Source organism: Mesitornis unicolor, unplaced genomic scaffold, assembly GCF_000695765.1.
Source record: "Mesitornis unicolor isolate BGI_N332 unplaced genomic scaffold, ASM69576v1 scaffold54749, whole genome shotgun sequence".
Taxonomy (NCBI): domain Eukaryota; kingdom Metazoa; phylum Chordata; class Aves; order Mesitornithiformes; family Mesitornithidae; genus Mesitornis; species Mesitornis unicolor.
This window is the reverse complement of record NW_010206291.1, coordinates 1-15,327: the sequence shown is the minus strand read 5'-3', so window position 1 is coordinate 15,327 and position 15,327 is coordinate 1. Positions and strand designations below refer to the sequence as shown.

Sequence of the window (15,327 nt, the reverse complement as noted above, 5' to 3'; positions counted from 1 at the left end):
CTGTACTACAAATTCTGCTGTTTCTTAACACCATACTGACAAACGTCTGCAGTCTTCAGCTGATAAATTATGCATTTGCAGATTAATGGCACAGATACAACTGTAAACACTCCCAGGATCTCGGGCACCTTTCAGCTGCCATAATAACATGGCAAAAATCTGTTTGTACACTCTTTAGATGTATGACCAAGTCATATTTAAAATCCCAAATTATATCAGGTGCCTGGTAGCCCTAGTGGTAGCAAAAGTGGCTTGGGGTCCTTTCAAAATGGTGGTGAGAGTGGGGCTCCAAGCAGTCTAGCCCTTGTGATGACACAAGATTTTTCAGTATCTATGAGCTGATAGAAAATCATCAAAAATTCCTTATGAACTGCTGGCCATAAGTTCAGTTATGGTCCAAAGGTCTAGTGAGCATGATATAATTCATACAAGTTCTGGCAAAAAAAAGGCAGACTCATAGCTTTTTTTCTGGCAACCTACAGCCAACTTTATCAGAGCTTCTGTCTTTACAGCCAAACCCCATTGAGTATAAAAATGCAGATCACTGAGACAGGCTGGTTGTCTTAGCCCGAAAAGGTTGCTTAAACCACTGTCCCCATTTTTCAGAATAGTTTAATGGAACAAACAATCTTTATGTTTTTACAACATTTAGTTTTCAGAGAAGATAAACTAAATATATTTTACATTTTTAAAGGGAAATAATCAACTTTTTCCTCCGTTCACAAAGCTATTTTATATACAGATTATGAAAATATGAAGTATATTTGCTAATGCTTCTTTACCACAGCGCTCTTACTAAAAAAAAAAAAAAAGAATCATTTAAAAGTGGTGATATGGACAATACTCCCCTCTAGGGGCAGAAACAGAATTTGCAACATTCAATTCGGCAAGTGTGTAATTTGTAAACCATACTAGCAAAATAAAACAAATATAGGGCCTACCAAATCAAAGACAACCAGAATTATTAAATCCTTCCCTGCAGTGAAAACTGCTGCCTATGAAATCTGTCTAAAGAGCAAGTTGAGCTCCTATAATTCATGCAGAAGGGTTGTAATACTACATTTACATAGAAGCCCATTTATTAGATTTCCCTAGCAACTTATATCCCGTCAACTTCTGACCTAGACAACATATCATCAAATGCAATATGCAGAGAGTACAATTTTCTTTTTAAGTGATGACATGTATTATGAAAATGTATGTACTGACAAATGCTAAAGCTTGAAGTTTGCTCAGCTGATCATATTCGGTATATTTGGAAGTCAAATAAGATGAAAGGTCAGCATTGGCTCGGCTGCTTTCCTCCTCTTCATTCAGGCAGCCAGATGCGAGGTTGCAAAAGCAATTCAGGCATCTCTGTCAATGACAGAGGGTCCAATCCTCCTCGCACGAATTACTCCTACGTACAGTCTGGGAAGCTCGCAATTCCTTCTTGGAAACGAGGGGAACGCAGAGCTAACAGAGGGCTGTCTCCATATCCCCAGATCCTGAGAACTGAGTAAGCCTGATGGGAGCTACAGGAGATGGGGCTCAAGCCCCAGCTAAGATCCAGTACCTTCCGCCAGGGCACTACTGCCAAGACAAGCAGCTCTCCCCTCAAAAAGCCCAATTAGGCCTATCTTCTCATGGAAAGCCACGCTATCTGCTAAGCAGTTACCTCTGTCAGGATGTACAAAGGCAGCTGAAGGGTCTGGCTGCATGTCACAGCCACCTCTGCACAGGTTGGGGTGGAATCCTCAAGCCACCTCGTGGCAGAACATCGCTTGCTGCTGAAACGTCCATCACGAAAACCTGCTACCCCTGAAATAGCACAGCCCCATGCACATTACAAAAGCAGTCTCCTGACTTGTGTTTAAGCAGAATAGCATAGACACTCCTTTATTTTTAAAGTTATTACTTGCAATAGTGGAAGGCAATCTATTTAAAAAGCTTTACGCTCCATTTCTTATCACATACACCATGGTTAGTGGGAATTTATTTCCACACACATGCACACCCACACACAATACTCCACCAAAAAAAAGAAGTTATACTGCATGTTTTTTTAGGTTGCAAAAGCATTCTGTGTCTTTCTGTAGCCTACAAAAACATCAATCCCAAAGAGCTTTCCCCCTGTGAAAACCATGGGAAAAGGGACTGAGTGGGATGATGAGGAAGTCTGTATCAAACCCAAATTTTTCTTCAGCTGCATGTGCTGAGCAGGGCACTGTCTTTTCCTCAGTATACCTATAGCCTGTGGCACCTAGTGTGACAATGCTCTGCCACAGTCACAGGAGAGGCACCTCCACAGAGGACCTCACATTCAGTGGCGAGCTCACTGAGGTCTTGCTCACCCAGGTTCACTCCGCTGCCTCAGTTGGCTCAGCTCATTGCCTCATGAATCAGTGCTTCACTGCATTTCTTTAACGCTGCAAAACCCAGTGCTTGCACAGAAATAGCATGCCAGCTGCGAATCCGCCGCATGATGTCATGTTTTGCTTCAGGCTGACTGTGAGCCTATATCTGGACTTCACTTACACAAGTAATTTACACAGATATTCGGGAACTGCCTCTGCAGCAGTCTCTGCACTGGTACTAGTGTAGTCCTACCAGCAGTGATACTGGTTTTAAGGCTGGCATTACAACTATTTTCATGAAAATAAGTTTCTCTGACAGTTATTGTGACTTTTCTTCATTTAAGCGTGTATGTGTATCCCCACATTGTTTCAGTTTATTATTGCGGAGACCACTAACTTGGGGATAGTAAGAACAGCAATACACATAGAAGAAAAAATGAGGGTTGGTTTTTTTCTTCTTTTAAATATGTCCTCTATCATGTCTAAGTCTTTTTAAGGCTAATGCAGTTACAACTGTGATGGTCTAAAGCTGTAAGGACTTATGTAAGGATACCTTACTTCTCCTAAATTTCTTCTCCTTTCAGAAGAAGAGATTTAAGGCTAGGACCAAAATAAATCAATAATAATTTAAAAAAAGGTCAAAACCACCTGAAATAAAATCTGGGAAGCTCTAGGTGCCTGAGTATGGAAGTGCAATCCCCTTGAGCCCCAACGATTCTTAACTATTAGGTCCTGGGAGCAAACTCGGGGCTCACTCTCTCAACATGTGCCACTGGGCGGCTGTCAGCTCAGCCCTGCAGAGCCAGCCTCACAGCAGGACAGGGTGCTGGTGGGAGCTCACCTCCCCCCTCCCTTCGCTGGGGGCTGCCTGCTGAAAATTCAGGCATCTTAGCACTTAACTGCAGGTTTCCAAGCACTTTGCTGGGTCTTAGGCACCACTCTGGGCTCTTATGTGAAAAGCTCAGAATAACACCTGGTTGCTCAGTAGGTTTCTTCTTTCATCTCTTTTTCAAGTGTTGTCCATATGACTACAGTCTTGGGAGAAAACCTTGTTGAAGCTAGACAGCAGTCTTAATTACTATAGGCTAATTACCTTTAATGAGCAAATTGCTCTACACTGATGGGGGTTTTGGCCTGAGAAGAATTTCTGACAATCCTTTAATATCACCAATAACCTATATCTTATATCTAGGTTATGCAATGATGAAGCTTGACAGTATCGTCTAATCAGATGAGGTGCATGACCCTGAAGATCTGAGACACCAATTTGCTTCTCTGCCAATATAATGTGCCAGCTTTGTTTTCAGGGAAGTACTTGCAAGAGCTGCTTCACAGTGCTGCTAGCTTATTTCATTTATCCCTATGATGATTTGCCTTTTAGCGCTATTAGCAAAGTTGAAAAAAATAATTATAAAAGCTCCAAGGGTTCAAGATGTACTGCTCCTGAACAAGATCTCAGTTTCTAGCCTTGGAGACAGTTCTCCTGCAATCAGCACTGCTGCTACAAATACAAACAGTAAGGGAGAACAGATCTTCATAAAAAAGGCTGGACTGAATCATCAAATCTGTTGAGAATATGCCTTCCATTTAATCAAAGGAAATATTTAAGCACTAGCAGTATTCAGAAGCTACAAATTAATTGGTACTTGTAGGCAGTGATTATGTTTTCCATTTTTCTTGATATTCACATAAATATGTGTGAAAGACTGGTGCTGGGCTCTACTAGGAGTGAGGGAAGTGACACTCCCCACAGGTATTTGCAGAGCTAGTTGGGAATCAGCATCAGAAGAAATTGATCCCGGTTATTACCTCATGGTATACAGCAGCGTGCCGTCATCCTCCAGGCGCAGAAGTTTGTTTGGGGTTGTCATGTTGTGAGCAATAGACTTCTTGCCATTGTGGAAAAAAGTGTCCGGGGTCCAAATCTTGCTGGCGAGCAGGTTGTTAAGAGGGAGGCGTTGCATAGGTCCTTTAAATCGCAGCCTTTCATCTTTCCAGCTTTGTCGGAAAAAAACGTCAATGGTGTATTCCTGGCACAAAGAAACAGTTGAGGTATTGCAGGATCTGAATAGAAGCAGTAGTTCCAAAAATTACTTTAGCAAGGTAAATACCATGGAGTTGACAGCCACGCGCTCGAACTTACCATTTCTGTGTCTGACACAGGACCAAAACTGGTAACATAGATGTCTGTTTTCACCTGAGTTATTCTTTCTGTAATAAATATAGGCTCTGCATTAGTAATCACTTCTAGATGCAAATATGTGCTTGTGATGCACTTCTCTATCAACAATTTCTGAATCACTGAAAAATCCCCAAAAGCTTTAGCTTAAGAAGATATTTGGGAAGAATTTCATCCCTGATCGAATGCAGTTGACCTTTGGGAGCCCAGGCTCTCTTCTTATAATCAGTGGAAAGAAACAGGCCCTTCAAGAGTGTAATTCCTCTGTCTGACAGGTTTTGATCATAGATCATAGAATCACAGAAGGGTTTGGGTTGGAAAGGACCTTAAAGATAATCTAGTTCACCCTTCCCCCCCGGCCATGGGCAGGGACAACTCCCACCAGACCAGGTTGCCCAAAGCCCTGTCCAACCTGGTCTTGAACACTTCCAGGGAGGGGACATCCACAACCTCTCTGGGCAACCTGTTCCAGTGTCTCACCACCCTCACAATAAAGAACTTCTTGCTAATATCTAGTCTAAATCTACCCTCTTTCAGTTTAAAGCCATCACCCTTTGAACTATCACTACATGCCCTTGTAAAAAGTCCCTCCCCAGCTTTCCTCTAGACCACCTTTAAGTACCAGAAGGCTGCTAGAAGGTCTCCCTGGAGCCTTCTCTTCTCCAGGCTGAAAAACCCCAACTCTCTCAGCCTATCATTACAGGGGAGGTGCTCCAGTCCCCTGATCATCTTTGTGGCCCTCCTCTGGACCCACTCCAACAGGTCCATGTCTTTCTTATACTAGGAGATCCCACAGCTGAACACAGTACTCACAAGCACAGAGTTGACGGGAAGAAACACTTCTCTTGACCTGGTGGTCACACATATTTTGATGCAAATGTCCAAAGTTAGGTGAGGTCTACCCTCAAGACTCTAAGTCCTTCTGGCATCTTTTCAAATCCAGGACTAATTTAATTTAAGGGCAGAAATTTCAGAAGTTCGTTACATAACATAAGAGCACAGAGCCCTATTTTCAAGCATGTCTGTGTAAAGTGAGAAGAGAAGGAGAGAAAGGAATGAAAGCAATGTGTTGGTCTCACAAGAGGAAAGGGTGGGGGTAGCCAGATTAAAAAAGGGCCAGGAAGAAACATAACAGATGGTTTACACATGGGTAGAAGATGAGAGAAATCTGGGGGATAGAGAGCTGAAGGAGGGCTCAACAAGGTTAGGATGGCAAGCAACTATTCCCATGTTACGGTTTTAAAATAGCTGCTGTAGAGGTTATCAAAATGACATATCAATACTGATTTTCTGCAGCTATCTAAAAATGGATGGCTTGGGGATCTGTTTTTAAGAGAGGTTTTTGTCACTGGCACAATTTTGTACATGCTGACCAAAGAGGGAACCTTGCAGCAACCTGCTAGCACCCTGCCTCGCTCACCTAAGGGAGTACCAGAAAGAAAAGAAACCCAAACTGTATTCATTTACAGTAAAAAAGGCATCACACATGCTCTCCTAATCCAGCCTCAGATGATCTCAATGACTGAAAGAAAACAACTTTCAGTGACCTTTGTGTTGTGCTCCCCTTGCCAGGAAACAAACCTATTTTCTGGACTACCTTTAGCTAATGAAACAACTCCCTCGCCAAGGCCTGTCCCAAGAGCAGGTACCCATTTGGGAAGGCATCATGTAGATGATGGTCCTGCATAGCAGGGGACTGGTGATAGCAAGCATATTATCCTACCTCCCAGTCCCGGGCGCAGTCGGTTGTCGTAGCCGTCCAGCAGACCATCCAAGATCCTGGTGAATATAGTGATGTTATCATTGGCGTCCTCTTTTCCCGATGCTGTTGGTGTTTGCGAGAAGCTATTTTATGCAAACGGAAAGAAACATGTCAAAAGCTGTGCCAGCCTCAAGGGGCTTCAGTCTCAAGGGAAATCTGCAACAGAGTCTCCAAGCCTCTGCCCTCTCCTGCTGCTCCAGCTGAGCAGCATGGGGAGTCATGGCAATTTCATCACTGGTATAAGCAACAATAAATAGCTCTCCCTGGAGAAGGAAAACCCAAAGAAGGACCCATGCCATGGAAGTGCAGCCCTGGTGTGCTGGACAAGGGGATGCCTAAGCCCACTGAACCTCTTGCCATAATGGCACAAGGAGATCCCAATCCCCTGTGCTGCCCTGCCTCACCTCAGCCCCACCACTTACCAGCACTGGCATGACTCTGTCCCCTGTAGAGAGCAAGGTAAGCTCATGGGGCCAGTAAAAGCTGTTACTGTTTTATCCCAGGTTAGCTGGTTAGTCTTTGGGAGCTGCATCAGCTGGCAGGGGAGCTGCAAGAGCAGCATGGGTTTGCTTGAGGACACCCCTTCCAGTCTGCCTGAAGGTACTCTTTAATCTTCACATGCCAAACAGCTTCTAATTTCCACAGTTTATGTCATTTATTGCCAGAACAAAGGATGAACTCTAACCTTATTTGAGGATAACCAACTACCATTCAATTCAAAAATCCCACCTCAGATCACGGGTGTATCTGAATAAACAGAAAGTTTATGAAACAGTACAGAAAACGCAGTTCTTCATTCCTCCTCTCTCTTTTGCATAAATTAGTCCTCCCTTGTAGTATGCAAATAACAGCCAAGTGTAGTGAGCCTCATTCCATATCTTTTGGGCCAGATTTATTTTTATTCTGAACTTTTTTTTTATTTCATCACTTTATCCATGGCTCAGACCTCAGAAGCTGTTCACAGCACCACTGTAACTTGCATTTTTAAGTCCACTTGATTTTCATTTAAAGAATCAGGAGAATCCCCTGCCTACTAATACCTTTGCTTATCTAAAAAACAGACAGAAGTTTATCCATAAGCATGCTTCACCTGCAGCAAGCAGTGAGCACCTCTAAGGACAGCAAGTTTGCTCCCACTCAGTGCTTATTCAAGTTCCAATCTCTGCTGAAATCACCAACAAATGCTCCAGCTACGACAGGGCATGCTGACCCATGAGGAACCATACCCTCCCTCATGCATGCTGCCAACAGATAAGAATCACTTACACTCCAACCACCTGAACTCGACATGAGCCGGTCACCCAGAAATAAAAAAAAAAAATAATAATTTAAAAATCCGTGTTTATTTACTACCAGCTCCCAGGGAAATAAATCAGTAAATAAACAGAGAACCTCAAAGCACTCCTCTGAACAGCTTGCCTTGCTGAAAGCTTATAACATATGCATTAGGCTTACCTAAAGAAACAGGATTAATACAAAGACAGACAAGGGACTTCAACCTGGTTTTACCTGGACAAGTTTTACATTAATGAGACCTCGCTGGCACCTCTGTAATGAGTCTGGAAGTTTTAGTGACACAAGACCTGGCTGAGGACAGGCTTGTGGCCATGTAGAGCCTGACAGTCACGGGGACCACCAGTCCTGTGCCTGTTCCCTTTATAGCTTGTATGCTTCTGATGGAAAAGAAAGGGATTGCAAAGCCTCTCAGGAAAGGGGAGTGAGGCTGGGCAGTGGGAGTATGGATCCAATTCCCAGGAACGCCAAAGCACATGCAAAATCCTGGCTAAGGAGGCTCCTCATGGCCTGAATGCAGTCAGCACTGCTGCGACCCTCGACAAGCTCAGCACTGGAAAGTCCAAGGCCACCAAGGAGCTCCCCTTCACTGCACATGGAGGCATAACCACAAATCTCACTCATTTTTCAGGTCATCCCACCTCTCTGTGGTGAAAAGACAAATTAATTCTGTTTTCTATGCTGTGACCACAACCTCTAGTGAGTAACTGGAGCAGGTAACATCGTGGACATGTTTTACGGTAATGAAAGACAGTTAAACCTGCAGATGCAAACTGATTACAGAAACATTAAGACATCCCTGCAGGCCAGACCATTCAATTACAAAGGACTATACACTTTTTTTGTCAACTGTAATCAATGGGATTCACCACATAAAGGTGAATATTTATAAGCAGCAGCCTAGTGAATACAAACAGAAGACAGAAATTACAGAGGTTCTTCATATGCAGTGGCCATAACTAACCCTTTGGTAAGGGAATACCAAATTCCTAGAATACTATTTTAAACTTTTCTCATTTATGTTAGATTCTTTTTTTTTCCCTAAGAAAGAGATACGCATCATGCTGTCTGCCTGCTTCACTGCTTCAATGTAGTAACCTGCTTTCATTTTCCAATGCATCTGACAAAGAAGAAGCAAGATCAAACTTCATTTCATTCCTACAAGTTTTTATGAGAAGCAGTGACTAGACAAGGGGAGAGTGATCTAAATTAGTGCCTCATTAAGTAAAAATGTGAGGTCAGCAGTCATCTATTCCCTCTGGCTCTCTGACTGGGCCAGTCAGCACACATGTAGCTCAGAAACAGCCTCAGCAAAACCAGCCCACCTCCTCTCTGCTAATTAAGCAATATAGAGGAGACTTGCAGGGTGGTGAGGAAAGATCCTGGGAGGAAAGGACGGCAGAGGTAAAATGCAGGTGTTGCAATGGGAGATGGGAACAAGGGATACCAAATGCAGAGCCAGGATTATCAGAGCAAAGGTACGATGCTCGGGGCGCAGGATACAAAGCTTCTCTAGTTTCTCTGCTCCTGAAAAAGCTTGTTATTTTTAGTGCTTATGGCTGAATTCAAAGCCAACTGAACTCAGAGGGAAGATTTCCATTGAACTATTTTTGTGGGGATGGGACAAAATAGTTCGCATAACTGCTCCTCTGAATCTAACAAGAGTAATTGATGCTGCTTCCTTCTATCTCAGCTATGTACATCTTTCACAAGAATAGTATACACACCTCAAATGTTGAAATACTTTTATATCTCCACAAGAAAAGCTAATTAATAGATGAGAAAGATGGAGAAACAACTAGGGTAAAGACTTATAAAAAGTCTGTACTTCATCTGCAAAACTGCAATCCAATTTAGATTTGGCAGATCGTTTCACCCAAAAAAGAAGGCATCTGATGCTGAATTTCGGTGAAATGTCAGTATCATGTGAAGCTGCATGTGTAGATGGATTACTGTTTGCCATTAATGCAGATGACACCTTTTCTTTCATAGAAAAGTTTGTATTTAATTTATATTGCTAGCAAAACAGCAACTCACGTTTTGCAGTAAGTGCTGAGGTTGCTTTTATGACACGAGACCTATAAACTGTACTTGCAAAGCTATGTGCATACATTAGATGCTATAGCTCTATGAATTGTGAGAAAACAGGTGATACCCTAAATTATTTCCACACAGCTCAAGATTAGGTTTTAACAACATATTAGTAGGTAAGCACATTATTGTCTCTCTGCAACCAAAAATGTTTTTATAGCAGACATTTTCAGTTATGGATAAAAATAAACCCAGAAAAGAACCTTTGGAAAATGCTAAGAAAATTCAAAGATAATTACATTTAAAGCTCATTACTGAACATAAACTAAACCAACCAGGACCACTTCTCATCACATTGCTTTAATATTGCAATTTCAGGGTGACTGACAAAAATCAGAACAAGCAGAAGGGGCCCACCAGTGTAAAATGTAATAACTCTCTAAAGATTCTCAGCTACCTCTTCTGAGAAGTTCATGGTTTACCATTTTAAACATCACTGTCTTTTTTGCCATCTAGTCAAAATCATGACGGGTACTATTCATAGCTTAGTTGTAGTAAGAAGAAAACGTATGATAGATACTTCATTATTTTCCCAAAACTTTAAAAAAAAAAAAGCTACTGGAAAACTAACCGAGGAGTATTTTGTGACTGAAAGCAGTGTTTTTTTTCTCTCTTAGAAGTAGAGTTTCCAATAGCTTGCTTTAATAGGATTGGAATTATACCAGGACTTCAGACAAATTAATAGTTTGAGGAAAAGATAGTGGGGAACGCACTTGCACACTTTTGCATACTGTCAGGTGGCGAGATATCAAAGGATTTACTTTTCTAAGTTAGCTTCTTACCATCCCTTTCTTACAGATTCTTGAGATATGAAAATGCTGGTATTTTGTGAATTTGTGCAATGAAGATTCAATTCTTCCACATCATTAGAAGAGAGGAGAGGACTGACTGAAAATAATGGAACTTTAATGGTCTTAGCAGATCTTTAAGGAATAATTTAATTATTTTATTTAGCAGGAGTAGTATTTTACTACTTTCTGGGAACAAGCAATTTGTGAGCAGCGCAATAAAAGCCTGTTTTTCACAGGTTGACGTCTTACTGTCCTCACCCCCTTGCACCTTAACGCCCCTTTCAATATCCTGAATTTCTTCTGGGGCATTAAACACCTCCCAGCACTCTCAGCTCCCCTGGTCACTGACCTGCAGCTTCACCAGGAGGCAAAGCGTGCCAGGGCTGGTTCTGCACCAAGCCTGGGCTGGGTGGCCTTGCCAGATGCATGCCTGCTGTTTGGCCAGCTGGCAGACTCAGCAAAACAGAGGTGCTGAAGCTGTAGCTTTCTGTTCAGCAGAGGGATTGACTGATGTCTGTTTGCCTCCTCCAAGCAGTTCTAGGTACCCACTTAGTTTTCCAATTATTAAAATTGTCTAATGGGTTCAAAAAAGCTATCTGGAGACACAGAGAAGGGAAGGAAATCAGAATTTACCAAATAAACAGACAAGCACGACTCCATAAGGATATAATAATGCTTACAAAATTTGACTTAAAAATATGAGGAAGAACTCTCTAGCATCTGCAAGTACTTGGAAATGGATAACCCAGCAGAACTAACTACTTAGGGTTGCAGAGACTAACTTGAAATAACAGCCTGAAGGAGAGGTATGTTTAGCCTAAATAGCAGGATTATGGTCTTAGTGATAATGGCTGTGAGCTAGTGGAAAAGTATGTGAAACTACAGACACGCAACAGACAGAATTCTTACAGCATACAGAGAAGTCTTGCACTGGCTAAGTTTAATTGGGATCTTCTGTTTTCCATATTTCTACTATTATAAATATTAGTAGCAGATGGCAACTAAACTGTGGGCACACCAACAACACTCATCCCTGTTGGTTTTGGCTCTCAGATTTCTGAAATTGCACGTCCAAATAACAGACATGCAAGGACTGTGTGTCATCAGCATGTCCCCACAGATGTGCTCATGGACAGTTTGGGGCTTGCAACAAAGAGTCAGGATGCAGTAAGGCTGGCCTGGGGCAATGGAGCTGACCACAGGCTACTTAGTCTCAGAGAGACCTCGGTGCAGGCAGTCACCCATGGCACCGATCCTCGCAGAGGTACCACTATGTGGGGTACCCGAGAACCCACAAGGAATCAGAGTCCTGTCTCATCTGAAAGCACTCTTCATAGTTATATTTGATTTATTCTCTAGCTCCATTATTATTGTTTACTCCCAAGACAATTGTGAACTACCTTGAAATGCTTCAGTAGAACACCTTAACTCGTTAGAGCATTATACAACTCAAGGCTGAATTCAAGCAAGCTTGAAAAATCCGTGACTCGTGCTGGACCATTTCTGCAGAAGTAGACTCATAAAAGTGTTACACCAACAATGGTGCAGAGCTTTACATCCTCTTCTCATTTCATTTGTATCTTTGAATTTTAATTCCGTGATTTTTCTTTAAATAACTTCTACCAACTATGCCTACAGTCTTTCTCTACTGCCTATTGATGTGGATGACTCTCGATAGTCATTCCACATTTATGTTAAACATTAATCACAGACTTTTGCTGAGATTTCTGAAGTAGCCTAGGAGACTGAGATAGATAATTCCTGTTTAGTTTACCAGGCATTGTGCATCAAAACCCCCCAAGGTGGCTTTGGTTATGTCAGCAAAAACTGTATGATTTAATATAAATATGGAATGACTATGGAGAATCGTAGACAAATCTCTGCCTTCGTCTGTAATGTCCTGCTGTATTTTGCGTTTTAATTTTGTGCTCATTTGACCAATCACTTTTATCTAGCACATCACAAAATGCACTGCAGTGTAACTGTGCAGTCCAAACATGGACGAAGCTAATAAAGAAGAACCTGGTAGCAACAGCAAGTATTATCAGTATTAGATTCCTGCAGTTAATAAACCAGCCTAAATGTAAATTGTACCGTTCTGTCCCGAAGAGTCAGTCCCAAAGCACTTAGCAAATTACACTCTGAAACTGCTTCTGCCTCTGAAACAGAAGCGCTGGAGCATCCTGTGTCTTTTGAGCAGGGTCAAAATTCAGCCCCTAAGGCAGCGTGTGAATGGTGCAGCGAATTGGAGCTGCTTATCTCTGCAGGCCCAGACTAAAATTACTAGATCAGAAATGGGGGGCGGCTGGGAGGTTACGTGATCATCTCATTTTACTGCACAGAAGCTTTTTGAGTAACTTGTAGAAAACAAGTGTCCTAGTTTCCCCTAACTGTCCTGCTCTGATTATCTGCCAGGTTACAGGTCACAGCAATTCCGACTTAAGACTTAGATTCAGTATTTGCTTTAGCGTCAAAAGGGAGAGTCAAACTCTCTGTTTTTTTGCAGCCTCACCTATCTATTCTTCTGTTAGAGTAACACGGCTAAAAGAACCCACTCCAAACAGGTCAAGCTCAACTACTGCAACACGCTGCCTTCTGCAGGGATGATGGACAATGAGGAAGGACTTAAGGTTATAGTCTTGAAGTTTTTCTCAATGTGCTAATACTTTGTCAAATCACAACCACGTCAAGACAAGTTAAAAACCAGTCCCTCACTATCTATGCCCTCTTCATTTCTGACACAAAGTTCAGGAAGAGTTTTGCCTTACACCACAGGGAAAGCAGGACCAGGCCTTTCCAAGGTGAATAAATCAGTGTGCAGCTCTTTGCATCCTTTGTAGTATGCAGTCCTACAACCATTCATGTACGCCACTGCGGTCACAGGCTTCCACCTGCCTACGTAGGACACACGCTGGAGACAGGGCCAAGTTTTGCTTACAGCAAAGACAGTCATCGCTTAAAGTTTGGTCTTTCTCCTGGTTCCAATCTGGAAAAAATCACTTCGCTTGAAATCTGAAACTGATTTGCATCTCCATTTTATATCTTCTTATAGCAAGGAATTCATGGGTGTGCTTGTGAATCAGCACGTTGGGAGGATTCATTTTTTTCTGGTGAAATCATAAATAATTGTTCTCCTCCACAAAGAAGGATCAACCTACGTTTGCAGAGCACTTGCAAAATGCTTTTTCTAGACTCCATTGCATAGCCTGATTTTGGAAAGTTCTTAAGATCTCTGGGTTTAGGAAAAAAACATGTAAATAGGGGTTTTCTGTTTGGTTTGGTTTTGTTAAGGTTTTTTTCCTAAGAGCTATAGTAGGAGTATTTCTTCAATACACTTTCCAGAATATCACTGTCAGGAAAGCATCCAAAGCAAAAATAAGGAAACAAGATTCCTTGTTATATGCTTCAGGGAAAACACAATACCTAAATATTCTAGCAAGTTTCAAACTCAGCCATCCTTCTGAGCAGTCACGATCTCCGCTTACTCACTAGGAAAGCCTGCACCAGATAGCAGCACGCAGTGTCTCCTGCTGTTGCAGTCTTGCCCTGCTGCCTACAGCCTGCATCCACCAGGTGAGAGGGAAGGTGCAAGCCCCTACATCACAGCCATAGGGACAGTGACCACCACAGCCCCTGGCTGTGCTGTAGCCAGGTCAGAGCAGCTGTGGGCCTGAGCTGAGCTCCCCATGTTCCCCCAAGCATTACAGGCATAAAGAATTGATACAATACAGTAAATTTTGAGCAGGAAAGCAAAACGCTCCCTTCCCCCTGACACCAGCATTTTAAGACGAAATGCAAAGCCCACTTGTTTTGTTCAGCTGCTCCACACCACATGGAGCCAAGGTTTTTTCATTGCCTTAAAAAACCCACAGCAAAAAATTCAGACACAATTGGCAACTCACCCGAAGTGGCTGGCTAAACTCATGGAAATGCAGAAGAGGAATAAGTTTTTGATCATGATAAAGTCAGAGACCATCCCATTGTCCATTCCAGAGGAGAGGAGGAATGTAGGTGGTTGCTTTGGTAAAGGTGCAGCTGGTCACTTTGTTCTTACACTGCAACAAGACAAAAAAGAAAAAAAAAAAGATAAACTATTACACAGACAAACAGCAGGATAACCAAGTTTAGCTAACACCGCATCTTCTACTATCTGTGTTTTTCACAAACTTATCTAGGATTATGTAAACATCAGCTGTTTATGTAAAATTGTATATTTTCAAGGACATTTTTTACCTTCTGCTGACAGCAAACTGCAAAACAGGAAAAATTCTTAGTGGCCCAGTTTTCCCTTATATTCATCCGTGATGTAAGTAACTAAAGAAATAGTTACCATTTTCCAAATGCCAGTTGCAACCCTTTACCTATTTCAACAACTTCCACACGCCTGCAAACCCAGAGCTGTGTGCAGCCTCCGCATCCCTTCCTTCCATCGCAATTTTTTTTTCCCATTAAATACCCGGCTTCCCTTTCCAAAATCCCAGTTGAAATGCCAAGAAACACCTACAGCTTCTTGGAATTCAATTAGCAAAAAAAAGAGGGTGGGATTGGGGGGAGGGGTGGGGGGGTAAAAAGTGACCTTCCTCGGAAAGGCACATAAAAGCTCACGCTAGCACGAAGGATGACAGTAATGTAGTGCTCCAGCAACTGGCGCTTTTCGGATACCTGCCTCAGCGACCAGCTCACGAATTTCAGCACTGTGCACTATCCTTTCCTTCTGTGCCCTATTAAAAAAAAAATCCAAACCTCAATACAAAAATCAAAACAAACCCTAAAAAAACCCAAACCACCAAAAAACCAAAAACAACCCCCAAAAACACACCCAGAGGGGAGCTGCCTGGATTTTCCACCTGAACCCTCTGCCCCCTGCACTACACC

The 15,327-nt window shown here is 42.4% G+C and overlaps 1 protein-coding gene across 1 annotated transcript; it reads right to left on the bottom strand.

Annotated features, from left to right (window-relative positions):
* Positions 1-3,964: 3,964 nt before the first annotated feature.
* On the bottom strand, positions 3,965-14,875 carry LOC104546315 (gamma-aminobutyric acid receptor subunit alpha-5-like). The gene is given in 4 exon segments (XM_010191677.1): positions 3,965-4,366; positions 4,480-4,547; positions 6,239-6,360; positions 14,355-14,875. Coding segments are annotated over 4 exon segments (678 nt in total). The 5' UTR covers positions 14,441-14,875.
* Positions 14,876-15,327: the final 452 nt, after the last annotated feature.